This window comes from Sapajus apella, unplaced genomic scaffold (assembly GCF_009761245.1).
Source record: "Sapajus apella isolate SASKATOON/1434 unplaced genomic scaffold, GSC_monkey_1.0 scaffold1170, whole genome shotgun sequence".
Classification (NCBI taxonomy): Eukaryota; Metazoa; Chordata; class Mammalia; order Primates; family Cebidae; genus Sapajus; species Sapajus apella.
Window position 1 is genome coordinate 1 of NW_022438096.1, and position 11,094 is coordinate 11,094.

At 46.6% G+C, this 11,094-nt stretch overlaps 1 protein-coding gene across 2 annotated transcripts; it reads right to left on the reverse strand.

Annotated features, from left to right (window-relative positions):
* Nucleotides 1-1,542: 1,542 nt before the first annotated feature.
* Nucleotides 1,543-9,115, reverse strand: LOC116546638. Of its 2 annotated transcripts, none has more exons than XM_032272830.1 (5): nt 8,381-9,115; nt 6,119-6,247; nt 4,058-4,119; nt 3,440-3,534; nt 1,543-1,928 (listed from the first exon to the last, which is right to left on the reverse strand). In XM_032272830.1, exons 2-5 carry the CDS (start codon nt 6,185-6,187, stop codon nt 1,645-1,647), a joined length of 510 nt encoding a protein of 169 aa, XP_032128721.1. In that variant the 5' UTR covers nt 6,188-6,247; nt 8,381-9,115; the 3' UTR covers nt 1,543-1,644. The 2 variants fall into 2 exon arrangements, with proteins under 2 accessions (XP_032128721.1, XP_032128720.1); XM_032272829.1 differs by lacking the exon at nt 8,381-9,115 and adding an exon at nt 6,409-6,658.
* Nucleotides 9,116-11,094: the final 1,979 nt, after the last annotated feature.

The window sequence follows — 11,094 nt, forward strand, 5'->3', positions numbered from 1 at the left end:
AGGAGGTGGCGGGCAAGCCATCGGTGGTCCTGAACGGCCAGCCATGAGGTAGGGCGAGTAGGGCAATCCTGAGCAATGATGATGCTGTGCTGCAGCCATATTAACCTGCAGGCAGAAGGAGGAATTGTTCTGATATGTATTAATTTGATGGACAGAACCACCATCACCAACACAGGCTGAACCTTATGTTGCTGCTGACAGGTTTTTGCACCTTTCCATCCTCCGGGTTTCAAAACAGCAGTATCAGTGTCATGAAGTCACCCTTCCACTAAGTACCACACATAGCTGGGGAGGGAAGAAGAGTCCTTGGGACAAACTGTTTTCTCCACATGCCACTGCGTCTGTCTGCAAATGTAGGCAGGCTGGGGGTCTGCCCCAGGGAAGACAGAGTCATAGCGCAGTAAGGAAGAAGCGTGTTTCAGACACGGGAGTGTCTCTGTCCATTCTCATTCCTCCCTCACTGCCATCACCGGAGCATGTTCTTTGCATCAGATAAATAGCCAGTAAGAGAGGCATGAAAAGCCCATTGTCCACACATGCGTTACAGCTTCTTGTTGGAGAATGTTCTCCAGGCCTTTTATGTTCTGTCTCTGAATCTCAGAACTCTGCAAGGCAGTGTGACCACCCTGCTCCAAATCGAAGAAAACAGAGGCTCCTCGAGGAAGAAGAACATGTGCCCAGGGTCACAGAGCTTGCAGGAGGCAGAGTGGAAGTCTATTGCAGCTCTGCCTGCAGGACCCTCTCATTTTCCCTCTGATTCCCTTCTGGACAAAGGGTCTTCTTCACTCTGGGGGTGACCCCATGAGCACAGATGGCTCTGGGGTAATGTGGATTCTTGATGACAAGCAGGGAAACTGGGAGAGGGTTTTCTGACAGAACAATCTGACATACAGAAGTCAGTTAGGCATGGCTAGAGTATTTCTTTTAACTTCCAGGTAATACAAATTTTAAGTGCATTATGACTTAAATAATACTTTTGTCCAGGGTAAAATAAGGTGGGAATTCTCAAAAAAGCAAGTTTTAGAAATGTGTTTAATTTCAAGTGCACAGTTCCCATCATGTGTAATCACAGGACTCGGCAGCTGTTGAAGGTACAGAGGCCACACGAGAACCAGCATAGCTGAGCATCATTTAAGGCCTTGGTTGGGAATTGTCGCTGTGGGTAATAGGTTACACTCACTTTCACTAACTCACAATCGAGGCATAGTTTTTACTACAAATACGGAAACTCTGACACTTAGAATGTTAGATAGGGGCACCACCAAATGGGGGTGAAGGCGCTTTTGCACAACACAGTTACCAACAGGAATAGGACTGTGATAAACTACAGAATTGACCTTGACAATGAGCATTCAAAATTGCACAAAGCACATATTTATGTTGGATTAATGAGTTTTCACTTTCATCACTTCTGGGAATACAGCAGATATTTCAAATGTCACTCACCTACCTTACAGAAAAAAACAAACAAAATCACAGCAAAATAAAAGGAAACCCCAATAATTCAGAAATAGACCCCACAACACCTTGAGTAAAAGATCAGTCAGAGTTCACTGGGCCATGAGACCTAAGAAAGTGGAGGTCAGTGGCATTCCTCATGTTATTTTGGAAACAGAACAGTAAAAGCCCTTCAGCCCTCAGTCCCTAAGCATTTATGGCTTCTGGAGGTGCCACCCAAGATGAATAGCTGGGAATGAAGAAGCCAGAAAGCTTATGGGAAACATTTTGCTTCTGAAAAGTCCCGACAGAAAAGGCATCACAGAACCTACATAGCAGAGGCCAGGTCAGGAGAGGACGAGAGAGGAAAAGACTACAGTGTCCTGATACAGGCAGAGTGAAAATGACCCCAGCATTTACCTTTGTCTTCTCTATGTTTTCTCTAGGGACGCAGCTGCTGCTCCTCACGGGAACCAAATGAGGTCCTGAATCTGCTAAGGGTAAGAGAAGGGAATGGGGCTAAATCTGGCTCACATGTTCTGTGCAGGATAAGAAACCCTCCACGCCCTCTGCTGCCATCTCACTCTCTTTGCCACACTCAGGTCCCTTACCAGAGGTGCAGAGTTAACTGAACAGATGCATCAGAGGATCCCGGAGCCCTCTGGGCCTGAGCCTTGAGGAAGATACTGCAGAGTCCTGGCCAGGGGTTTTCTTAACTCTCAACAGGCTGTGGACAAGTCGGGCTCTAACCAGCTGGAAATGAGCTTTAAATCAGGGGTTCCCAGTACACATCAAAGGAAATCACCCATCATGTGAGCACAGACTCCAAATTAAAATAGAAACAGCCATGGCTGGGAAGAACATCTATAGGCCCAGGACAGGAGCAGCACTGCTCCTTTCCTTCAAGCTGTAGGGGCATTTGAAATCCTGTGGATTCATAGTGAATCTAACCTCCATATCTCAACAGGCATTGTCAATATTTATGAACAGAAATGAAAGAGACTAACAGTCATGAGAAAAGGTAAGCACTGCAGAAATTAAATGGGGGCCGGGTGCGGTGGCTCGCACCTGTAATCCCAGAACTTTGCAAGGCTGAGGTGGGCAGACCACTTGAGGTCAAGAGTTAGAGACAAGCCTGACCAACATGGTGAAACTCTGTCTCTACTAAAAATACAACAAGAACAAATTTGCCAGGCATGGTGGCAGGCGCATGTAATCCCAGCCACTTGGGAGGCTGAGGCAGGAGAATTGCTTGAACTTAGGAGGCAGAGGTTGCAGTAAGCAAAAACTGCGCCACTGCACTTCAGCCTGGGTGACAGAGCAAGGTTTTCAAAAAGAAAAGGAAAGAAAAGAAAGAAAGAAATGAACTGGAAAGTTTTAGGGTCACACTTCAAATGTTAGAGGAGTAAGACTACATAGAAATTTAGCTTACTAAATCAGTTATATAGTTCACAATAAACAATTTAAGCAAGCAAAAAGAATGAAGGAAGTTCCCAAAAGTGCAAATAAATGCTTCTTTTCTTAAAGCAGATCTCATGTACTGCTTTATTGATCCATGAAGACATTGCCCGAAAATCTCTGCTGTCATCAGCACTTACAGCTCCCATTCTAAAATGCTATTGTTGTTACTTTTCTCAAATGAAAGAAAAACAAAGCCTTCACACTGACTCAAGGTGGGAAGAGGAGCTGGCCCATTTGCCTTGTAGGCTCATCTTCACAGTTAAAAGTAACCACGACGTCAGTGGGGGGCAAAGTCCACAGTCAGTGGAGGGGTCTGAGCTCCACCATTCACACAGGACCAGCCAAGAGCCATTCAGCTAGGGCACCTGAGAAAAATGGGGTCCTGCCCCCCAGCGGGACAACGGTTCTCTTCATAAGTGCTTGGAACTGTTTCCAGGAAACATGACAATTACCCCACCTGAGCCCTCACCCCCAAAAGGAGAAGCAGGGTGTGTGGACTGTGCAGCAGAAACTAAGCGGCTGCCTTCACGGGAGCTCCTACCTCGCCAGAAGGCGTTGTTCAGGCACAGGCGTTTCTGGGCTGGCTCCTCACTCATGTGTCTCCCTGGCACTCTCTTCTTTTTCCTCATTTCCCATCTAGAAGGCAAAGAAAGAATTGACTTGAAGAAGAATTAAAACGCCACGTTCTTTCCTAGACACTTAAAGCTTCATCATTTTTTTTTTTTTTTTTTTTTTAGAGACAGGGTTTCACCATGTTGGCCAGGTTGGTCTTGAACTGCTGACCTCTGGTAATCCACCTGCCTCGGTCAAAGCTTCATCTTAAAACAAAAACATCCTTTAAAAATGACCGTAACAACTGAGTGCAGTGGCGCATGCCTGCAATCCCAGCACTTTGGGAGGCTGAGGTGGGCAGATCACCAAAGGTAGGGAGTTTGAGACCAGCCTGACCAACATGGAGAAACTGTCTCTACTAAAAATAAGAAAAAGGCAGGCATAGTGGCACATGCTTTTAATTCCATCTACTCGGGAGCCTGACGCAGAGAACTGCTTGAACCTGGGAGGTGGAGGTTGCAGTGAGCTGAGATTTTGCCACTGCACTCCAGCCTGAGCGACAGAGACTCAGGCTCAAAAAGAAAAAAAATCCATCACAACGACCTACCTGTGCTGCTTGTAGGCAGCCTTGCTCTCTGCCATCTCCCTCTCCAAGGCTTGAGCACAGAGCTGTGGGGAGAAAAATACATCCACGTCCTCATCTGGCAGACTATGCCCAAAAGCAAGGAAAACAAACAAACAAAACTTAGCCAGTTGTCAAGAGCCTTTCTTGCAGAAGAGGTGACCTGAAAAAGCCACCACGCCCAGCCTGAAAGAACATCTTTCAAGTTCTTTATAGAATTTGATTTTTCTGATTTTAACTCACAGGTAATTTAGTTAAAATCAAAAGTGGTACATTAAAAAAATCCCCTCCCCAGGCGTGGTGGCTCATGCTTGTAATCCCAGCACTTTGAGAGGCTGAGGTGGGTGGATCACTTGAGATTGGGAGTTTGAGACCAGCCTGGCAAACATGGTAAAACCCCATCTCTACTAACAGTACAAAAATTAGCTGTGTGTGGTGGTGACCACCCATCATTCCAGCCGTTCGTGGGGTTTTAAGGCAGGAGAATCACTTAAACACATGAGGTAGAGGTTGCAGTGACCAAGATCACACCATTATATTCCAGGCTGGGTGACAGAGCCAGACTGTCAAAAAAAAAAAAGAGAAAACTTCCCCCAACTTATATTGACAATTCTCTGCTCAGGACTAGGTGGGGTAGAGACTGTTAGATGCGGCAGGGCATGGTGGCCCACAAGTGTAATCCCAGCACTTTGGGAGGCCGAGCCAGGTGGATCACCTGAGTTCAGAGCTCAAGACCAGCCTGGCAAAAATGGGGAAATCCTGTCTCTACCAAAAATACAAAAATTAGCCAGGCATGGTGGTACATGCCTGTAGTTCCAGCTACTTGGGAGGCTGGGGCAGAAGACTCACCGGAACCTAGGAGGCAGAGGTTGCAGTGAGCTGAGATTGTGCCACTGTACTCCAACCTGGGCCAGAGAGTGTGACTCCATTTCAAAAAAAAAAAAATGGAGAAAGGCAGTCCCGAATGGCGGGTAATTTTCTAGGTTGTAAAAATAAAACATACTTCCTCTTCCCTTGAATATAAAAAGCATTGTGGGATTAGTGCTTTTTTCTTGGATCATTGTTCAAAAGGAAGGTCAGCCCCCAGACAGCCACGTTTTACTGTCATGAAAGGCAAGAGAAAGTGGAGAGCTCACTTTACCCAACAGACAAAAAGGCTCAAATGATGACAAAACTTAGCAGCCAAATTCCTATCAAGTACAGACTTCGGACATACTGATCCCTCTCCAGCTGCGACCGGGAACACGCACTTGGATGATGTCATTTGAAATTATACTGCCCGGACACACTCTTCATTGATTCTCTGAAGGGCAGTTCCAACAGATTCTCTGGGGTTTCTCTGCATCACGAGAGGCAGTGCGGCTCTGCCCTTCACCGTCCTGCAGTTTGTCGCCTCTTCCCCATGATCTCAGAGGAACTTTGTCTCAGGCCAACTTTGTTCCTTGGGCTCTTTCAGTTCCCCTAAAAAGCACTTACTCCCCCTCCAAATTGCCTCCATCTCCATCTATCTTCCTCTCCCCTGAAAAGAGGGTGCCCTTTTAGCATCAACCATCTGACCCTTCTTGCAGTCTCATTTTTCGGCTGGCTCCCATGTTTATGCCTCTTCTATGATTTTCTTCTCCTGTTAAGCTGTCTGTTGTTAGTTTCTGCAGTGAATCTTTAGAGAGGAGAGTGAAAGCTTACCTTCCAGCCATACGAAAGAATTATAAAGCAGAAACGTTTAGACAGAATTTCCTATTTAACTGCCAAAACGTCATACTCCATTTCTGATAAAGATCACAAAGGTTAAAAAACAAAACGAACAAAAAAAAAAACCTTAGTTTTGACCCAAATCTCTGTTGATATTCTATGAGACAAACACCAATCTATTTAATTTAATAATGTAAATGGCAAATATTTTAATAATTCTTGTGCTAATAAATTATTTCTCTGATGTTTTTGGTAAAACCCAATATTCATAATAAAGACCAGACCATGAATTGTTTGAAATAATTTCTTCTTATGTGTGATTACAAGTAGACCTCTACAGGAAGTTAGTATACTCACACAGAAGCTAATTTTTCGGAGGAAAAGGCCAACTGTAGAAACTCCCAGAAACACAATAGTGAAAAGCATCCATAGAACGCCAAGAAAGTCATGCCCAGGATACAAAAAATCAGGTGGAAAACTGATGGCCTGGAATAATAATAGTTGAAATAATGAAAAGGTCAGTGACATTTACAATATTTCAGTAAAAAATAATAAACCTTAGAAACCATCAACCTCCTCCAAGAGGTAACCACACCCCTCAGATATCACCAGGGGATTCCACTGATTCAAAAAAGACTGGAAGTTACCAGTCTCATGTTCTTTGCATGGCTGGTAGTGTGTTTAGGCATTCTAAATGTACAGTGTCTTTTTTTTTCTTGACATAAAGCAGGGATATCCAGATTTTTCACTTTCCTGGGCAATATTAAAAGGAGGAAACTTGTCTTAGGCCACATACAAAATACACTAACCCTAACAATAGCAATGGTATAAATAATATCACAAAAAGGCCAGGCGTGGTGGCTGATGCCTGTAATCCCTTCACTCTTGGAGAGTGAGACTAGGGGATCACCTGAGGTCAGGAGTTCCAGACCAGCATGGCCAAAATGGTGAAACCTCATCTCTACCAAAAATACAAAAATTAGTCAGGTATGGTGGCAGGTGCCTGGAATTGCAGCTACTCAGGAGGCTGAGACAGAAGAATCGCTTGAACCAGGGAGGCAGAGGTTGCAGTGAGCCAATGTCGCACTATTGCACTCCAGCCTGGGAGACAAAAAGGAGACTTTGCCTCAAAAAAACAAACAAAAATTACAAAAAAAACACAAAAATTACAAAAAGAAAACCTTTTTTTCTTTTTTTTTTGAGACAGTGTCCCACTCAGTCGCCCAGACTGGAGTGCAGTGATGCAATCTCAGCTCACTGCAACCTCCGCCACCTGGGTTCAAGCCATTCTCCTGCCTCAGCCTCCTGAGTAGCTGGTATTACAGGGACCTGCCACCACGCCTGACTAATTTTTATATTTTTAGTAGAGACAGCATTTCACCATGTTGGTCAGGCTGGTCTGGAACTCCTGACCTCAACTGATCTGCCAGCCTCAGCCTCTCAGTGAGCCACCACACCAGGCCTGTCATTTCTTTATATTTAAATAACATAAGGACTCGAAGACCCTTTCTCCTTTGGGTCAATCAGTGATCTGCACCATACATATTTTACAAAACCAAGGACAATACAGTCCTCCCTCACATCCTGGTCACATCACTCCTAGTGACTCCCGCATTGCAAACCTCCCAGCAGGTGCAGCCCTTTCCTCTCCATCTGATGGGCTTCTCAGCTCCCATCACACTGACTGGACGCAGACTCCCTAGAGGCAGCCCCCAAGAGCAGAAGACAGGGATGACACAGAAGTTCCTCAAAAGTCATCAAACCAGATGACACAAAACTCAAATGACATTTCACTTTGTTTTGGTTTTGTTTGAGACAAGAGTGCAGTAGACATCTGACTAATCATTTTTGGAATCTTTTGTAGAGATGGGGTTTGGCTACGATGCCCAGGCTAGTCTTGAACTCCTGGACTCAGGTGATCTGCCCACCTTAACCCCCCAACGCGCTAATTTACAGCCCCGCATTGTGTAATATGCCACGTGACACAGCCCAATAACAAGGAAGAAACCCTGAGGGCCCAGCGTCTACTCACATGGGTGGATTGATGGCTGGGAAACCCCAGCAGGAGGAGCCAGAAGAGCAGCCACGGCACCCGCATGGCCTGGTCCTCTCAGCGCGGCCAGGACAGAGGTGGGGGTGGCTTAGGGCTGAGGGAGGGAAGGGGATGGGGATGGGGCAGGATCTGAGTTGGGGAGGGGGATGGGAGGGAAGGGCAGGGAGGGGAACGGGGATGCCGGGCACCTGGAGGAGGGGGAGGAGAAAGGAGTCTAGGAAAGGATCCGGTTGAAACTAAGTCTTCAAGTGCGAGTGGGAGGTTCAGCTACAAGTCAGGGAGAAAGTCTATCAGGGAAGCCACAGGACACGTGGGGCAAGAAAGCGGGAGGCTCAGAAGCAATTAGACGGAGACCAGGGCTCTGGTTTCCACCAAATCTTCTCCTGTTTGGGTGCTGCCTAAGCAACCCTAGTGCTTTATACTCCCTCTCCACCAATCCCTGGCCCCGGAACGTGGTACCTCACAGTGGACATTCCACGGAGCACCTGCGTCCTCCAATGCCCCTCCCCCATCTCAGCCCTCAACGTGACTCCCAAGGACAGGTCCTCTCTGAAACCTTCACAGACCTCATTTCTGGTCTTCCCCACCAGCTCCCTGTCCCTGCTTCTGGCGGCTCCTTCCTTCCTGAGCTTCCAGGGTTTCTCATGGTCAGTCCTGGCTGCAAAACATAAGAAACAAATGATGGCGGGATGGCAGGAAGAACCTCACACACAAGCAGAGTGGGAGGCTCTACAGCTCCCTTTCAGCCACTCATATTCTAAGCAACAAAACATCAGAAGGATGTGGAAGGTCCCAACAGTAAAGCATCTCCATCACATCCACGCAGCCATCGTCCATCATCCTGTATCTCAGGAACAAATGTTGGAGCTACACTGGTTTTAAGCACGCAAGGTACATTTACAAAAATTAACCCAACTTATTTTGTTCATCAAACAAATCTCAATATATTTCAGACAAATCTAATCACACAGCAGGTTTCTGGTCACAGAATTGTGCTAGAAGTCAATGATTAAAAGCTAGCCAAAAATTATTATATGCTTGGAAGTGCAAAGTCCCCTTATAAGATAACAACAGAAGAAAGAATCCAAAATGAAACAAGACTGCCTTTACACTCATTGAGAAGATCATAACGTGGCTATCAAATGCCTCCCTCTGGCCCAGGAATTCCACTTTGCGGCACAAGGTTGTGTGGTCTGAAAGCACCCCTAACACACCTAAACATGTTAACATCTGAAACAGGGTGATGGTGTCACTTATCTATATTATCTTACTGCCTGTGAAGGTGGACTTTTAATTCTGAACCATAATCAGGGGAAGAAAACCAAGTTGACTCTCACACTTGAGCTCCCAGGGATGTCCAATGAATCTGTGCATTTCAAGTGACAAACTTCATCAGCCTCTCTCCTGGGAGATTTGGCCACAATACCCAGAGGATTTGGCAGCATCATGAGTGATGGGTGGGGAGTGCCAAGCAGGTGGGCAGGACACAGGGGTCTGGTGACCAGGCCAGTCCCCCACTGTCCATCACCTTTCCTGGCCCCATCCTCACCTAAACTTCCCAAAGGCCTGTCTCTGCCTGATCACACAGAGTGTGCTCAAACTCAGGCCTTTCGCAGCTGAAAATCACTGCTTTCAGTCTCTTTACCATTTATTATGACATAAAGCTATTTTAAACTGCAAATATTCTATTCATGCTATAAATGGAAAGCCAATGCCTTTACCATAAATAGAAAAATAACCCTGAGACACAGCAAAATAAAACAAAACAGGGATAACACAACTATGGCATTCAATTCTATTCGTCTGCTGTCACCTGCATAAAGAGCCCCAGATTTGGGTTGTCTTGGTTGGAAAAGGAGAGACCAAGTAAGTGGGTGTTGAAATCAGATTAGCCCAAAGTGAATGGCAGAGAGTACCATGATGTCCATGGAGGGTTGCTGGGGTCACCTTCATCATAGTACAAGCAGAGACAGGGCAAGGAAGGAGAGGAGAGCAGAGTTTGGGGCCTCAAAAACAGGGGAGGTAACTCATGCAGCCCAGGAAAGTCTCCTCAAAGCCAAGGTCAACCTCCCTTGCTGGCAGGTCCCTCATGAAGGCAGGGCCAGGCACCTTAGATTTGAAACCAGCTGTGCTGCTGACCAGCTGTGTGACCCTGGGCTGGTTTCCTTCCACATAATGGGAGTGTCAATGGCTGTGTCAAAGACTGTCTGAGGATGGGAGGAAGCAACATTCACCTCTGTACTGAGTGTCATCACCTCCCAAGGACATCTTTCCTTCCAGAACTGGTACCTTGGAAGGTCCTTGGCCACTAAACACAGTAATGATGATAAAAGCAGTAAATCATCATTTGCTGTTGTTGAAGGAGGGCCAGGGGGTAAGGATCCTAGGTCCTTGATAAGAATGAGGGTCTGGGGACTCCTGGGGACAGCTGAGTGAGTCCTGTAGGACTCCTGGGTCCCCAAGGGGCAGGCCCATCTTCAGTGGCACTGGGCCTAGGCTGGGATGCGGGGGCAGCCACTGGAGCATCAGCAGGACAAACAGCCACAGAGGCAGTGGATCCATCAGAGGTGGCAGGTGTCGGATCATCTGTCCACCAAGTAGAGTCACCAGGCCTGGCTGACCACTGCCCCCACAGACGATGCCCTGTCCCCTGCCTCACACTTCCACAGGGCAGCGGCTGGCACCTGGGGCCTCATGGAGCATCACTCTAAGACCTCTGTGTCCTGGTCACTGAATGGGCACTTGAGTCACCCAGGGCCATTGGAATAGGGAGGAAGAATCATGCTCCACAATGTTTTGGGACAGTGTTTAGCACAGGAAAATGCACAGAATGCATGCATGACACAGGGGAACTGTTGGTGTGGGAGCCAATATTTCACGACCTCCAGGCCTAATCTGAGCACTCTCACCAGTGCAATCTGAAAGGAACAGGAGACTTGCAGGAAAGATAGTGCCTGGATTTAACTTAAAGGAACTAAAACATTGACTGTCCACACTCCTGATATCCTTCCAAATGAACTCTGCCAATGCTCCGATCTTCACCACTATCATACAAGGTAACTGAGGCAGTCAGAGATTTACTAACTCAGTGTCACTCAGCTGATTCTGAGTTCACTACTGATCACATCTGAACAAACTGCTTTATCTGAAGTTTACCCTGTTTCATCATGCTGCTGCTGCTTTTGTGCAGCTCTGGGACAAACTCCACCTTTTGAGGATAAAGCAAATCTGAGGTGACTCAGTCCTGCTGTCATTTCCCATCAATTCCCCACTCTCCTTC

Excerpts from the sequence above, each read along its gene's own strand:
- LOC116546638 (XM_032272829.1), bottom strand. The coding sequence starts at position 6,555 with ATGTGGCCTAAGACAAGTTTCCTCCTTTTAATATTGCCCAGGAAAGTG. Across the intron at positions 6,248-6,408 it reads ATGCAAAGAACATGAGACTG|GCCATCAGTTTTCCACCTGA; the intron begins GTAACTTCCAGT and ends TTATTATTCCAG. Across the intron at positions 3,535-4,057 it reads GCTGCCTACAAGCAGCACAG|ATGGGAAATGAGGAAAAAGA; the intron begins GTAGGTCGTTGT and ends TTTGCCTTCTAG.